Consider the following 16,316-nt stretch of genomic DNA (forward strand, 5'->3'; position numbering starts at 1 on the left):
AGGCTAGGGGCCTGCAGGGTCCCATCTGGACTTCTCATGGTCACTCACTGCCTATGGGGTGGGACCTCTAAGGGACTCCCAGGATGGACTAGGCCTGACTCAGGTCCCCTGAGCACTGTTGGACCCTGCTGGAATGATGATTGGGGCTGGGCCTCCATTCCCCTTCCAACCCTCCCACCTGCCCCTTCCTCGCTCTGGTTCTTTCCTTCCTTCCCCGGGGCTGATCTCTCACCACTTTCTTCTCCGACTCCTCTCGGGTAGATCAGCAGAAAGCGCAGTTGGAGAGGGCCTCGCTGGGAGTCAGAGATCCCTCGTGGACCACTGGTCCAGATAGTGTGGGGATCAGCTGCTCTTTAGGCAGCCTGGAAAGGATCTAGGGTAGGGGAACCCATCAACCGAATGCAGCTCTGGGGACCTGGGGATATAAAGACGGCTCTGGGAACACAGCCAAGCTCCAGGCTGACTCTGGGCTGGACAAGGAAAAGGCTCAGTGGTTGCTCAAAGACACAGTCAAGCACCAGCTTTTTCCCCAATCCCCTCGGCCAACTGGCTCCAAAAAGAGAAGCCGTACAGGTCTGGAGACCGTGGCTAAGTAGAGGGGAATGGGTCAACTGGTGGGCGGGGAAGGCGACGAGGGGAGCAAGGAGGTTGTACATTTGGAACTCATAAGTGCTGCGAAGTTTGGAAATTGGGACTTGGTAGAGGAGGGTGAAGGAGACTCCCCCCCCGGCCAGACCAAGAGCTCCTGGGGCCCGGTTGGGGGACACAATCTGAGGCTGCTGCCACAGACCCACAAACAAATCACTTTAATGTTTTTTGTTTTCTGAGTAAGAGCTGCCCGCCCCAGCCCCATGACCCAGAGAGGACACACCCCTCACAGCTGAATTAAAAAATACACAAACAATATAATATAATGTACAGTACAAACCAAGGGAGTGGATGGGGGAGGATATTTGGTGAAGGGCCTGGGAAACTGAGGGAGAGGAACACACAGTGTGAGGAGGGTGGGCACAGTACTTCATATGAAACTCATGAATCCCCCGGGGCTGCCACAGTATCCCCCCCTCCCCCGGCTGTTCCCTCCATCTTCACCGATGACAACCACGGGCGGTCCGTCCCTCCCACGTCATGGGGCGACCGGACGATGGAATGGGGGCCTGAAAGAGACGGCTCTCGGGAGACAAGGGGGTTAAAAATCTTCATTCCCAGAGTTGAGGCAGCTAGGGGGGGCTGCCTGGTGGTTCCCTGAGGGACCCCAAAGAGGGAGAAGGGGGGGTGGGGGTGGGGGGTAATTCAACATCTATCGCTTTCCTCAAGGAGCCTAACACATCCTCAACTCTCAGTCTTTTCCTAAAACCTCAGCTACCCCTTCTTCCAGGTCTACTTCCCTACCCCGGAGCCCGTGATGCCAGCTTCACCTGCCCCTAGGAGAACCTCCCCTCTGACACAAGGCTCCTTAACGACTCCTCTGACCCTGGCCAAAGTGAGGGTGGGGCTGGAAGGGAGTGGTATCCATTGCATCCTGGCACCCCCCAGGTTACTCATAGGCTCTTAATTAGCTCAGGGGAATTTCTTTCTGGGCCGGAGGAGAAAGGGGGTCACTAGCACTGGGCTCAGAGGACTGAATCGGGGGCTGGAAGGGGAGGAATTGGGGGTGGGGGAGAAGGGGCCAGGTCGGGGTGGCCTGCTGGAGTGGCGGGAAATTTGCGGGAGGGATGAGACCTCCACCAAGGCCTCTCCAAGCAGGAGTCAAGTTTGGCAGCATCCAGGGCTAGGCCGAAGGTAAGGGGGTTGGGATGAGTTTGAGCCATGGTGGGGAGAACAATATTTGGCAGGGTCGGGGGGAGGGTACTGGAGCTTGGCTGAATGCTGCAGCTAAAGGGAGAGTGGTGGGGCAGCCAAATTTTAAGGCTCCCCTCTGTCCCTGTTACTTCCCACCCCAACTCCCATCTGCCTCAGGATGTTCTCTTGGCCCCCGTATCTTGGATAACCTCCTCCCCCCATTCTTCAGAGCAGGTTGGGAGCATGCGTGGCAGGCTCCACTCTGCCATCCCTGCCCACTTCTCCTTCCACGGAGGGCTCTGGGTTCAGGCCTTCCCCTCATCGTGGCCCGGCTCTAGGCTTGAATCCTCGCTCCACTTCCTCGGCCTCTAAATCTCTTTTGTTCTCCAAGTCCTGGTTCCTGTCATGTCCCCCTGATCATCTCTCCCACACAGTCACGTTCCTGGCCTCCCCCCTCTCCCCCAATCCCTGCCCCCCCTTCACCTCCTTTTCACCCCTCCTCCACACCTGCTTTCCATGCCTCCTCCGTCCCAGCCCCTACTCCCCCACCTCTGCTCACGGGGACCACCCCCCTCAGTGCAGCCACTTCTGTTGACGTAGGGTAAGCTTCCTCAGACCGTCTCTAACCCCTGCTCTGTTTCCACCCTGACCACCTCTCTCTCCTTCCCCCGGACCCCTACCAAGAGCCAACCCCCTCCCCCCAGGAACCCAACCCTGGGGTGCTTCCCTCCTGCCAGCAGCCACGGACCCAGGCTGGATCTTGGCAAGTTGGATGAAGGAGTGGTGGGAAATTCCTGTCGCCCTCAGTCCCCGTGCTCCAGCTCTGTCTTCTTTCCTCTTCTTCAAAACACGGCACAGGCCCTCACGGGGAGGGTCAAGTCACATCCTGGCCCAAGCCAGGGGGAGTTGGAGGAAAGGGGGCAATTCTGGCACAGTCCCCCAGGGCAGTGGGGTAGGTAGAGGTTTGGCGGGGAGGAGACAGGTCCTGGCCCAGGCCTCGGGGGAGTGGGGAGGCTGGGGAGGGGGCTGAACTAGTCCTTGACCAGCTTGTAGACATGATGCTGGGCGCCGTGCTCGCTTGTAGAGACCTCAAACACAAAGGCTACGACCAGAAGCGTCTCCTGTGAGTCCCGGCTCGTCACCACCTGGGGAAGGGGGGGAAGAGTGCTGGATCAGGCAGGGAAAGGGTGGGGAGGTCAGTGGACAGGGGAAGAAAAGATTCGAGGGAGGGAGGGAGGACCGAGGGAATGGGGCATCAGGGCACTGAGAAGCAGTGTAACATAGCGGAAAGAGCCTGGGCTTGGAAGACAGAGGTCGTGGCTTCTAATCCCAGCTCCGCCACTCGTCAGCTGTGTGACTTTGGGCAAGCTGCTTAACTTCTCTGGGCTTCAGTTACCTCATCTGTAAAATGGGATGAAGACTGTGAGCCCCTCGTGGGACAACCTGATGATCTTGTATCTACCCCAGTGCTTAGAACAGTGCTTGGCACATAGTAAGCGCTTAACAAATACCATCATCATTATTATTATTATCAGAGGAGAGGGTCGGCGGGGAGTCAGAAAGGAAGAGATCAGGATCAGGGGAGCCATGCGTCTGGGTGTTTGTGGGATTCTCCAGTTCCTTGCTCAGGATGAGTGGCTTGGGCTCCCCCTCGTCCTCTCACCTCTGGGTGCCTCTCCTACAATTTGAGGCCTCCCTCGCCGTCCCCCTGGTCCAGCCCTTTTTTCTCCCCATCTCAGCTCGCTTCCCATTGTCCCCCAGGTCTCCCCATTCCCAGGACCCCACCCAACACCCCAGACTCCATGCCTGCAGGATGGTGAAGTTCTCTAGGACGCTGTTCATCATGTACTTCTCAGGCAGATGTTTGAGTTTGTGGATGAAGTTGACCATGTACTCACACATGGGCGAACGGTGGATTCGGTACACAAAGCGGCCACCCTCCAGCCGCGCGTACTCTGTCTGGGGATGGAAAAGTCATGTTCAGGTTTGGGGGAATCCTAATGTGGTAGTGAGTTGGAGAGGTCTGACTTCATAGAGGGGGAAGACTGACACTGTAAACGGGAGGATCAACTGGAAGGATAACTGGGTGGGGGGCACTGACGTGATCATTTGGGGGTAGGGGGAGCGTGGATGGTTGATGACATACCATAATGACAGGGTGACTGATTTAAGGAGGAAGACTAACAGGACTCAGGACCCTTCTTCTTTCTCAGGGTTGTGAAACTTGATCTCCCAGCTCCCCCAGACCCCTGACACACCTCTGAGGGGCTCTCGCCCTTCCCTTCCAGGCACACTTCTGTCCCCTTCGCTCTACGCCCCCATGCCCACTCCGCCCCGGCCCCCAAGCCCCTACCCACGCACCGAATCCTGTCTCTAGTGATAACGACAATAATGATGGTAATTATTAACTGCTTACTATGTGACAACCACTGTGCTAAGCACTGCTCTTATCCTCTCCTCCTCCCCTTTCCCCACCAGCCCCTTCTTACCTCCACCTTCTCCACCACCTGTTTGCCAAAAGAGCAGACTTTAGTGGAAACGCTGATGGTCATGCTATCGGCTGAGCTGTATTGGGCACTGACCCCGTAGAAGGCCCCCGGTCCATCCTGGACAGTGCTGTTCAGGTCGGCCTGCAAAGAGGGGTGGTCGTGAGAAGCAGCATATGGACGAGAAGCCCAGGGGCCGGGAGTGGACTCGTGCCCAGTTACCCGGCAGAAAGATGGCCTCTCCTTCCAACAAGGTTCAGGGAGCAGTCGGGATGTCAGGGAGGGTCAGATGTTGGCGGGGCGGGGGTGGTTCAGTGGGGAGGATAATGATTCGGGGGCAGGGCCTCACCCAGAACTTGACGAGGAAGAAAGCGCTTGGCGGACCCCTCTCGTACAGCTCCCGCAGGCCGCCTTTCTTCTCCGGGAACTTGTCATAGATCTGTCGTACATCCACTGCCTCCAGAGGGGGGTCTGAGAGGGCCGGATTGGTTTGGCCGATGTGCACGAACAGGTGTTTGCTGTACTGTGGTGGGGGGGAGGGCCAGGCATGGGGTCATGGGGTCACAGAAACAGGGTGGGGGGATAGCTGAGGGGAATCTAGGAGGGGCGGGGGATTGAGGGGATCCAGAAGAGTTCTGCCTGGGCCGGGCCAAACCCCGGAGTTTTCTAGCCCTCGAGTTGCTTTCCCTGATCTAGTTTTGCCAAGCTTGTCCTCTGTTTGAGGTGGCTGGTCCTGGAAGATCGGTCGTCAGTCTGTTCTCCTAGAATGCTGGAGTTCCGTTCTTGCAGAACTTCCCAATTGAGAAAAGTCATGTTCTAGCACTCCAAGCTTTGACTGACCTCACACCCACACGCCCAACTGTTTTAGTAAACGCTCCGACTTCTTTCTGGACTTGAAAAGGCCTCAGAGGTGCCCCAACCGGGCCAGAACAGTTCAAGCTGCGCCAGACATTGCCATTCTTTGGGGTGCTGGGGACTGAGGAGGCTCAGGAGGTTTGGTGGGACTCGAGGAGGGTCATTTTGGCTGTCACGAGCCCTTGGGAACTCCCAGGACAATTGGTCCCATCCCATTCCCCACCCCCCGGCCATTACCGTGTCGGGGTCCCGCTGCACCTCCATGAAGGCTGAGTACTCGAGCAGCCGCAGCCGAGAGGAGGCGATGGTTCGGTCCTGCCAGACTGGCACGGCAGAGGCGGGTGGTGGGAGTGGGGCCAGGGGCTCATAACCTGGGGAAATCCCACGGGTCGTGGGGTGGGGAAACTTAGGGGCCGAAAGCCGGCACTGGAATAAGAGGAGGTGTGGGCGGGTGCTTTTATTCCATGATGAGAGGGGGCCGGGGGTTCCAAACCGGAGAGAATCCTAGTTGGCCGGGGGTGGGAGTGATGGGGGCGGGCTGGGATTTGTAAAGCAGAGTTGGGGAGGAGGGGATATGACGGGAGAATAATAATAATAATGATGGCATTTGTTAAGCGCTTACTATGTGCAAAGCACTGTTCTAAGCGCTGGGGGGAATACAAGGTGATCACATTGTCCCACATGAGGCTCACAGTCTTAGTCCCCATTTGACAGACGAGGTAACTGAGGCCCAGAGAAGTTAAGTGATTTGCCCAAAGTCACACAGCTGACAAGTGGCGGAGCCGGGACTGTACTTCCCAAGAGCTTAGTACAGTGCTCTGCATACAGTAAGTGCTCAAAAAATACGACAATGAATGAACGAATGGCTCCCAAGCCCGTGCTCTTTCCACTGAGCCACGCTTTTTCTCGAAGACCCGCCGCCCCCAGGGGAAGGGGATAGGATGGAGAACTCCCTTCTAGAGTGAGGAAGGGGACACTTACTGGCGAGCGTGGGCGGCAGGGGTGGTTGGCTGGGGTAGGCCGGCTGGGCAAAGGGTTTGATGCTGTAGGATACAAGTAGAGCCAGGTGGGTCATTTTGGCTCTCACGAGCCCTTGGGAACTCCCAGGAACTCCCTTTTCTCTCCCGTCCCCCGATTTTTCCCTCCCCTATCTCTCCCCCAGCCCCCATCAACCCAGTTTTCTCTGATGAGCCCTGCAGCCCTAAGAATCGGTCTTGGGAAGGAACAGTTACCGCTCAGGGGACTCCAACAACTTTCATCAAAGGGTCTAGGGCCCCAAGAGGGGACGGTCACAGAGAGGTGTTCCGAAATGGGAAGTCAGGGAAGGGGTTGGGGTGGGAGAAGGGGGAGGGTGAGAGAGGAGGGTCTAAGTTTTCCATACTCACTCCTGAGACGGTCCTGGCTGCTGTCCTGGAAGAGGGGGACCACTCCAGAACTACAGAGATGTGTGAGGAAAGGAGTCAGTTATGGCCTCCATGAGTACCGGGCAGTCAGGATCCTGGCTCCCCTTTCCCTGCTCCGTCTCCCAGCTCTGGGCCTCTATGCTTGCCTCCCCCAGCCACAGGCTCTTCCCCTCCCTCCCTCCCCATCCTTTTTCACCCCAGACCTTTGTCATCTCAGCACCCCCCTGCCCACACCTCCTCTCCTACCCAGTCCTCCTTACTCGAGAGGCGGCAGAGAAGACGGCGGGGGTTAGTGGGGGTGGCGGAGGGGGGTTGAGCTTGCTTTGCAGGACGCTGGCAGACACGATCTGGGCAGAGGACATGGCCGCCATACTCTGTAGTGCCTTGTCCTTTGAGACCTGGTCCTGGGGGAACAGGAATTGGGGGAGAAGGTCAGCCCCCACTTTCGGACAGCTCCCACCCACCTGTTGCCTTTCCTGGACTGAGATGCAGCCTTATTGGGATGGGGTTTGGAAGAGGGCAGGGAGCCTGGGGGGTGGGGGGGGGGGGGAAGGGGCTGCTGGGGAGGGGGTGAGTGACAGGAAGAGGGGAGGGACTCTGCTGTGCTTCCTCAACTTCCCAGATCTGGAGGAAGGAGACAGGGCAGCTGCCACTTACCAGGTTCATGGCCTGTGAGAAAGAGAGAGAGAGAGAGGGAGGATAGGGTTACAGGGACATCCTTTGGCCAAACCCCACAGACCTGCCCCCCCAAGACATGCTTTGCCCCCCACTGTCCCTCCAGCCTCCTCCCAGGAGAGGGGGCATCTGGAAGCTCACTTCTAAATGTTGTGGATTGGGGTCTTTGAGGATGGGGAGGGGGTGGCGAGGGGACAGAGAGGGAGCACGGTGAGCAATGCCAGAAGGGAGTATGGGCCGGGATAACCCTGTGGATCCCAGGAGGGGTGGGAAGAGAGAAGCCATGTGCCCAAGGGGAAGGGGGAGGAGGAACTCTTTATGTCCAGAGAGTCAGGTGGCTCAGTGTTGGGAGAGCCTTGGGTCTGGGTGTTGGAAGAGCCTTGTGTCTGGATGCTCCGGAGAGAGAGAGAGAAGGGAAGCTCTGGATTTGTGAGTGTGGAAGGAAGCCATGTGCTCAGGAAGAACTTATGGATGCCTTTGGGGTGTGTGTTTGTCTGGGGAGGTGGTGGTGGATGTGGGGGTTAGCCAACTGTCTAGAACAGGCAAGATTATTTAGGGGGAGGTATATAAGTCTGGGAGCCAGGAGACCTAGGTTCTAATCCCAACTCTGTTCCTGGCCTATTGGGTGATCTGCGCCTCAATTTCTTCATCTGTTAAATGGGGATGCTGTGAGGTTAAAATAATGTGAGATGAAACTCTTTGGAAAATAAAAGCACTACACAAATTCAAGGTAGTATCATTATGGAAAACTGGAGTTGAGGAGAGGGCAGGGAAACTGCCTTTTGGAGGGGAAGCCACATGCATAGGGAGGCAAGGGAGCAGAGAAGCAGCGTGGCTCAGTGGAAAGAGCCTGGGCTTTGGAGTCAGAGGTCATGGGTTCAAATCCCGGCTCTGCCAATTGTCAGCTGTATGACTTTGGGCAAGTCACTTCACCTCTCTGTGCCTCAGTTCCCTCATCTTTAAAATGGGGATTAAGACTGCGAGCCCCCCGTGAGACAACCTGATCACCTTGTAACCTCCCCAGTGCTTAGAACAGTGCTTTGCACATAGTAAGCGCTTAATAAATGCAATCATTATTATTATTATTATTATTATCATTAAGGGAGACAGGGTGATTTGGGCAGGGGCAAAAACCAGCATGCCTGGGTGTCACGGAGGTCTGTGTAGCAGCCCTCAACTAAGTGCTGGGAGAGAATACACAGTGGGTAATTAGATATCGTCCCTGTCCTCTGGAGGCTCACAATGTGTGTGTGTGTGTGTGTGTGTGTGTGTGTGTGTGTGTGTGTAAATGGAGAGGGTGATGGTGAGGGTGAGTGCTTGGAGGAGGTGTGGTGGTTATGGAAGAGGGACGGAAAACCAGCTGAGGACCTTACAGGATGTGGGGGTGGGGGGGTGCAGGCGGAGGGGTGGTGGGGTCAGGTTCCCAGAGTTTTCAGCCAGAGGGCAGGGGAGGAAGCAGGGTGCCTGGGAGCTTAGAAGAACTTTGTATGCTTGCTGGCTGTGAGCCACCTGTCTGCATGGAAGGGCCTGAGCACCAAAGGTGTGTCTTGGATTTCTCCTGGAGCTGGAAAGCCGCAGTCCTTTCTCTGCCCGCCTTCATCTCCCCCTCTCCCCACATCCTCCATGGACTCGTACTCAAGAGAACCAAGAGGCTCCTGCCCATTTCGGGCTGCCACCATTTTGGTCCCTGCTGTGATGGGCAGGGCGGGGCGGGGCCGGGCAACTGTTCAGACCCTCCCCGAAGGAAGAGAATCCTGCATGGGTCAGGCCTGGCTCACGGACCCGAGTCAGGTTCACCTGCCTTTCCCATGTAGTGGCAGTAATATCATGTATTCAGCATTACTGTGGGCAGAGCACTGTACTAAGTGGTGAGAGAGGCAGTTCAGTCCATTTCAGACTGCAGGGAAGTGAGCCTGGGCCAATCAGAAATGGACTGAAGTTCACTTCCAGGTGTGCCACTCCCCCTTGCCGTGTTTTTGCACTAGGAAAATTGCCCTCTATGTTACTAGGGTTACTGCAGTACCCACTGAAACGAGGCTCGCTTTTGGATTGTTTTGGACCTAGACCGGTGATTGGCTTGGCTGGAGATGTCTGGCCCCTGCGGGAGGGAGCCCAGCCTTCCCTAAATACCACAATTCCTATTACTTTCCTCCTTTGAGACCTCTTGCGCACCCTTCTCGAGGACTCAGGAGTTCAGTGGGGGGGGGGAGTTGGGGAGAGAGGAGGCTAAAGTCCCCCAAACCCCCTCTCCTTATACCCTCCCCCGCCACCCCTCCACCCCATCCCAGCAGGATTAATGAGCAGCAGTGAGGAGGGAAGGAGAGAAAAGAAAGCGGAGCGGAGAGATGGACCCTAGTGGCCCCCAGACCCTTTTCCCTCCCATTATGGTATCTGCTCATCTGTGATTGTTCTGCCTTTACTTTGGGATCACTAGCCACAGGATCACCGCTTCCTCCTGAGAACGAGGTCACTTCCTCTAGGACTGTTCCCATCCCAACCCATCCCTTTCCTCCCCCACCCCCCCATCCCAGCCCCTCACAGAAAGAGTCATGGACCCAGTGGTCCTTACCTCCTCTCACTACAGGTCTGGCCACCCAGCTTCCATTTCCCCGCCTCCCTCTCTGAGCCACTCACCCCGGGACCGTCCCTCCCATAATAGATGATGACTGCCCCGGTTCGGTCCCCCATTCCTCCGCCCACTGAAATTCTTGGCTGAGCTTTCTGCCTCGAACTTTGGCCCGGATCTTGAGGGACCCCAGCCCCACACTCAGCTGCCCCTCCAGCCAGAGCTGGAGGCCTCCGATGTCAGGCCAGCCCCTTCAGACTAGGTCATGCCCACCCAGTTCTAGGCTCCGGGAGGTCGGGGCCAAGCGCGCTCTAGTCAGGGTCTTTACGGCAGTGCCCCGGTTCCCGGCCTCAGGTTTCCACAGCCGGGGGGTGCCCTGGAAGGGCCAGGAGCGGGCTGGGCCAGGCTAGAGGCGGGGAGGGCGTACCTTCAGTTTGGACTGAATCTCCCGCGATTTCCGCCTGGCTAGAACCTGCAAATGGCTAGAGACCTGCAGAGAGAGAGCAGAAGGAGAGGAGACAGCGTGGCCGTCAGCCAAAGGAGAGATGGGAGCGGAGAGGGGGCTGGGGAGGGGACTGCCCATGCTGCACACCGGGGGGGCCCGGGCAGCGGCGCCAACATACCTTGATGCCAACCTGGTACTCCCGCACCTTCTTCCGTGCTAGAACCTGTATGTGGCTGGACACCTAGGAACCCGCCCCGCATCCAGCCGGAGAGGAAAACAGAGTGAGGAGGGTGTCCCCTGGGGTGACCATGCCCTTCTTGGCCCCTGGGTCAACGCAGCTCTGGCTGTCCCACACCCCACCTCCCAGTTCCCGCTCCCCTCCCCCAGCTCTGTCAATAAGGGAGCTCCTGGAAAAGACCTGAAAAGTTCAGATTCCCTGCTGAGACCAGCTTCCCTGGGCAATGTTGAGGGTGGAAGGAAAGAGCACTCAGGGGATACCTCGTTCTATTCCCTTAAACTACAGGGGACTCCAGGATGGCCCCATTATCTACCAGTCAATGGTATTTAATGAGCGCTTACTGGGAGCAGAGCACTGTACTAAGCCCTTGGGAGAGTCCTCTAAGAGTTGGTAGATAAGTTCCCTGCCCACAATGAACCTTAGGTCTGGAGTAGACTCTTGGGGGGGCAATCTGTGATTTGGGGACCCACGCCAGGCCCCGTAGGGGAGGGTAAGCTATTGTTCCCTAAGCCTCGCCCCACTCCTGTAGGCTGTAGCAGGAGCGGAAATCTAGAAGGCATCCGAGAAAATGGCAGTTCCATGAGCAGGAGCAGACTTAGCCAGCGCTGATTCCTTTGCCTTAGTTGTCCCAGTTCTGATGGAAATCAGAAATAGCCATCCACCACTACCGTTTGGGGAGGATGGATAGAAAAGAGTCAGGTTCCATTTGAATCAACTGGAGTGGGGTTGGATCTGATCTCGCCTGGAACTTTCTGGGTGGATAAGGATCTCTTGAGGATCCAGAACATCCTGGCGATCCCAGACTCAAGGATCCTAGGGAGAACGAGGCAGTTCTGGGCCTCCCCCGTGCTTCCGAGACAGAACTGGAACCCTGAGCCTGCAGAAGTGATCCAAAGCTCCCGGGAGACTCAGAAACAACCCCTGCCCCAACCTCACCCCAGGATCTTTGGCACTAGTGGGGGAGGATGGAGCCAGAACAGTTTTGACCAGAACCCAAGGGATACCTACGTACCCCCAAACTGGATCAAGGGAATGGTTTCCAGTGTCCTAATGGTTATAGCGTTCCCAGCTCACCTCACAGGACATGGTCACTGCAACTGTTTCTCCCTTCTCCCAGGAGCCATGAAAGCTCTTGCCACTTCGGGCTTCAAGACTGAGACACCTCCTGCCCCTGTGACCACTGGATTGAGCTGAGGGAAGAGTCACCCATCACCGCCCGTCTTAGACGATAAAGAAGGCAGTTTCTTCTTCTGTAGGCCCCAGTGAGAAAGTAGGGTGGGAGTTCAGTGATGTCCTGATGGAAATGGAGCCCAGTAGTGTGAGGCCTAAGGACCCGAGGCCTCTCGGGTTGAGAGAACCTCTCAGATTTGGATTGGAGCTCTCTGAAAAGGTCTGTGGTGGCTGGGAGGGTGTCTGGCCTAATTCTGGGGTACTTTTAGAACCAAAAGCCATGGGGAGATGGGGCGGTGGAGAGGAATAACCATGCCTTGGCTCAGTGGAAAGAGCACGGGCTTTGGAGTCAGGGGTCATGGGTTTGAATCCCGGCTCTGCCATGTCAGCTGGGTGCCTTTGGGCAAGTCACTTAACTTCTCTGGGCCTCAGTTCCCTCATCTGTAAAATGGGAATGAAGACTGTGAGCCCCCCGTGAGACCACCTGATTTCCTGGTAACCTCCCCAGTGCATAGAACAGTGCTTTGAGAAGCAGCGTGGCTCAGTGGAAAGAGCCCGGGCTTTGGAGTCAATGGTCAGGGGTTCAAATCCCGGCTCCACCAATTGTCAGCTGTGTGACTTTGGGCAAGTCACTTAACTTCTCTGTGCCTCAGTTCCCTCATCTGTAAAATGGGGATTAAGACTGTGAGCCCCCCGTGGGACAACCTGATCACCTTGTAACCTCCCCAGCGCTTAGAACAGTGCTTTGCACATAGTAAGCGCTTAATAAATGCCATCATTATTATTATTTTATTACTGCTGGCCTGTGGCTCATTCCCACCCTGCCCTCCTGGCAATTCCCCCCACTCCCCCGTCACATCTGACAGACCACAGATCTCCCCATCTTCAAAGGCCTACTGAGATCACATCTCCTCCGGGAAGCCTTCCCTGAATGATCACTAATCTTCCCAACTTGCATCCCCCAACTTTCACCTTGGCCCTTCCTTACTCCTCAAATCCTCACCCTACCATAGACCCCATAGCACTAAAACCATAATAATAAATGCCATTTATTAAGCGCTTACTATGTGCAAAGCACTGGGTATATTATCAGCAGCATGGCTCAGTGGATACAGCCCGGGCTTCGGAGTCAGAGGTTATGGGTTCAAATCCCAGCTCCGCCAATTGTCAGCTGTGTGACTTGGGCAAGTCACTTAACTTCTCTGTGCCTCAGTTACTTCATCTGTAAAATGGGGATTAAGACTGTGAGCCCCATGTGGGACAACCTGATCGCCTTGTATCCTCCACAGTGCTTAGAACAGTGCTTTGCACATAGTAAGTGCTTAATAAATGCTATTATTATTATTATTATTATTATTATGGGTTCAAATTCCGGCTCCGCCAATTGTCAGTTGTGTGACTTTGGGTAAGTCACTTCACTTCTCCGGGCCTCAGTTCCCTCATCTGTAAAATGGGGATGAAGCCTGTGAGGCCCCCGTAGGACAACCTGATCACCTTGTATCCCCTCAGTGCTTAGAACAGTGCTTTGCACATAGTAAGCGTTTAATAAATGCCATCATTATTATTATTATAAGCCTTATTATCCTGCTGCCTGCAACGTATTTAGGTGCCTATCTCCCCTGCTAAACAGCCAGCTCCTTGAGAGCACGGTTCCTTTCTTCTCATTATTTTGTAATCTCACAAGGGCTCAGTCTAGTGCTCTGCAACCAGCAGGGACTCGATAAATGCTATTGATGATGATGATGATGACGACGATGATGAATAAAGCAGTTCTTGACGGCCTCGGGGACTGGTTGGTTTAAGATCCCTTTCAACGTTCCTGTTGTTTTCAAACATCAACCCCAGGACCTGACGGGAGGTGCTTTGGAGTCGATCCATTTTAATCGGCGGTATTTATTGAGTGCACGCTGAGTGCAGATCACCAAGTGTTCCCCACCAGGGCTTCGGCAGAAGCTGGACACCCAGAGACTGTGAGCCCACTGTTGGGTAGGGACTGTCTCTATATGTTGCCAACTTGTACTTCCCAAGCGCTCAGTACACTGTTCTGCACACAGTAAATACGATTGATTGATTGATTGATCCATCTCCAGGTTGGCCTCCCATAGGAATTTCTCCCTGTTCTTGGAGCTCGCGAAGCTCCCTAAGGGAAGGGCCCGACCCCCAGGCTCCCGGCATTTGAGAGTGGGGTGGTTTCCTTAGTCCGTCAGGTCTTCCTTTCCTGGCTTGCCACTGGCGACGGAGGGGAGCAGAGTCGGGGGTGAAGGGCACGATGGAGCCTGGTGTCAGCTCCATCAGCAAGTGATGGAGCGGTTTAAAGAGAGCCTGGACCACAGTGCATTGGTCTGGGCTCACTTCCAGGGGCACTAGCCACATTTGCATTTGTCTTGGAATTGTCCCCAGTTTGGAAGATTTTCACACCCGGCGATAGAACCCCCCAGCTGGCCTGCCAAGGCCTCCTAAGGCTGAAACTTCTGGAATGGGAGTGGCAGAACGGAGGGGAACATGGGGGGCTGCTCCAATCTGCCTGAGCCCAAATGGGTTGAGTTTTTTTCTGGTTCACTCTACCGGGCTTAGGGCAGGGGTGGGTAAAGTCGATTTCATCCAGCTCACGGAGCCGGGTCTACGGGCTTTGGAGTCAGAGGTTATGGGTTCAAATCCCAGCTCCGCCACTTGTCAGATTGTGTGACTTTGGGCAAGTCACGTAACTTCTCTGTGCTTCAGTTACCTCATCTGTAAAACGGGGATTAAGACTGTGAGCCCCACGTGGGACAACCTGATCACCTTGTAAACTCCCCAGCGCTTAGAACAGTGCTTTGCACACTGTAAGCACTTAATAAATGCCATTATTATTATTATTATAGGCCGCCAATCGATGAGAAGCATTTTGGCCTAGGGGAAAGAGCCCGTTCCTGGGGGTCAGAAGGAGCTGGGTTCTAATCCCAGCTCTGCCGCTTGTCTGCTGTGTGACCTTGGGCAAGTCACTCCACTTCTCTGTGCCTCAGTTACCTCATTTGTAAAATGGGGATTAAAACTGTGAGCCCTATGTGGGACAGGGACTGTGTCCAACCCAATTATCTTGTTTCTACCCCAGTGCTTAAAACAGTGCTTGGCACATAGTAAGCACTTAACAAATAGCACAATTATTATTATCTGTGGAGGCGGCCGCACTTCCACTCGTGGTGGCTCCTACCTGGCTCTGAGCCTGCTGTGGATGTGGTCAGCAATCTCACACGGTCCGGCCCAGAGCAGCGGTGTTCCTACCTGACCACTGACTCTGCGGCCAGCTAAGAGCCAGAAAGGCGCTACCCAGGGTGGGAGCGCAGACATTTTCCCCTCTCAACACGTCACCCCCACCCCCAGCCCTCCCTCTGAGGGGAAATCGCAGCCAGCTTCAGAATCTGGAAAAGTGGCTCTTTGACCCAAACCACTGCCCATCCACGCTACGGTGGGTGGGATGGGGGAGCCCGGTGATGAGGGAAGTGTGGCTCGTTACCTGCTTCCTTGTCCGCGTCTTCCCAGTCCGCAGCTTGATATAGCGGGCGATCAGCTCATTGCGGCCTGAGGGGAGGAAGGGGGTCAGTGAGGGGAGGGTGAGTTGTGAGGAGGGAAAAGAGTGAGTGGGGGGGGAGCCTATCATCCCTCCAGGCCCTGCCCTGGTGACACAATCTTTGCCAGTGGCTCTCTAAATTAGTAGGTGGAGGATGGAGGGCTCACTCAGCTGACCCTTGACCCCTCTTCTCTCCTGGTAGCCAGGGCAGTTTGTAGTAGGGTAAGAGGAGGCAGTCTGAATGTCTATGAGGGGAGGCAGGGGGACGCCTGGCGTAGTGGATAGAGCGCGGGCTTGAGAGTCAGAAGGTCATGAGTTCTAATCCCAGCTCAGCCACCTGTCTGCTGTGTGACCTTGGGCAAATCACTTCACTTCTCTGGACCTCAGTTACCTCATCCGGAAAATGGGGACTGAGACTGTGAGCCCGCTGTTGGGTAGGGACCGTCTCTATATGTTGCCAACTTGGACTTCCCAAGCGCTTAGTACAGTGCTCTGCACACAGTAAGCGCTCAATAAATACGACTGAATGAATGAACAGGGACTGCGTCCAACCCGATTTGCCTGTAACCACCCCAGCGCTCAGTACAGTGCCTGGGACAGAGTAAGCGCTTAAACACCACAATTATTATTATTATTACTTAGGATCTTTCTTAGTGGCCTTGGAGGAGGGTGGCAGGGGAGCGGGCAGGGGTGAGAGGGCTCCTCCTCAAGAGGCACCCTTGCCTGAGGGGAGGAAGGATGGCTGGCCAGATAGGTGGAAAGACATGGGTCAGCTCTGTTCCATGGTCGCTCTAGGACCCGGCCCACCCCTCCTCTGATAGACAGGGTCAGGTGGAAAGACAGCTGGGTAACTCTGTGTGTATGTCTTTGTCTCCCTGGGTGGAGCTATGTGTCTATGTAAATGGGGGTGTGGCCCGGTTTATCTGTTTGATGTCCCAGACTGTACCTGAGAGTGCACATGTCTATACGCAATGCGCGCGTGTGTCCCCCACGTCCCCCTATATTCCAACTGGGTGTATCTGTGTGGGTTCTTCAAGGGGTCTGCTGTCTCTCTGCCGAAGGGCCCTCCCTGATGGCTTTTCTCCACCCCTTACCCCAGGTTCTCCCCAAATGTCCACATTGCCAGAATTCCTCTGTCCGGACAGCAGC

At 55.6% G+C, this 16,316-nt stretch overlaps 1 protein-coding gene across 1 annotated transcript in view; it reads right to left on the reverse strand.

Moving 5' to 3' along the window:
• Positions 1–2,306: 2,306 nt before the first annotated feature.
• The window catches only part of TEAD3 (TEA domain transcription factor 3), a 30,818-nt gene continuing 16,808 nt past the window's right edge, over positions 2,307–16,316 (reverse strand). The window contains exons 5-15 of the mRNA XM_038748761.1: positions 15,114–15,178; positions 10,391–10,453; positions 7,184–7,195; positions 6,787–6,930; positions 6,509–6,558; positions 6,105–6,166; positions 5,361–5,494; positions 4,618–4,791; positions 4,272–4,412; positions 3,589–3,741; positions 2,307–2,927 (exon numbers count right to left, since the gene is read on the reverse strand). Of these exons, the coding sequence (XP_038604689.1) occupies positions 2,814–2,927; positions 3,589–3,741; positions 4,272–4,412; positions 4,618–4,791; positions 5,361–5,494; positions 6,105–6,166; positions 6,509–6,558; positions 6,787–6,930; positions 7,184–7,195; positions 10,391–10,453; positions 15,114–15,178 (1,112 nt within the window). The 3' untranslated portion in view covers positions 2,307–2,813. The remainder of the gene's footprint in view (positions 2,928–3,588; positions 3,742–4,271; positions 4,413–4,617; positions 4,792–5,360; positions 5,495–6,104; positions 6,167–6,508; positions 6,559–6,786; positions 6,931–7,183; positions 7,196–10,390; positions 10,454–15,113; positions 15,179–16,316) is intronic.

The sequence above is a fragment of the Tachyglossus aculeatus genome, chromosome 7 (assembly GCF_015852505.1).
Source record: "Tachyglossus aculeatus isolate mTacAcu1 chromosome 7, mTacAcu1.pri, whole genome shotgun sequence".
In the NCBI taxonomy this organism is placed as follows: domain Eukaryota; kingdom Metazoa; phylum Chordata; class Mammalia; order Monotremata; family Tachyglossidae; genus Tachyglossus; species Tachyglossus aculeatus.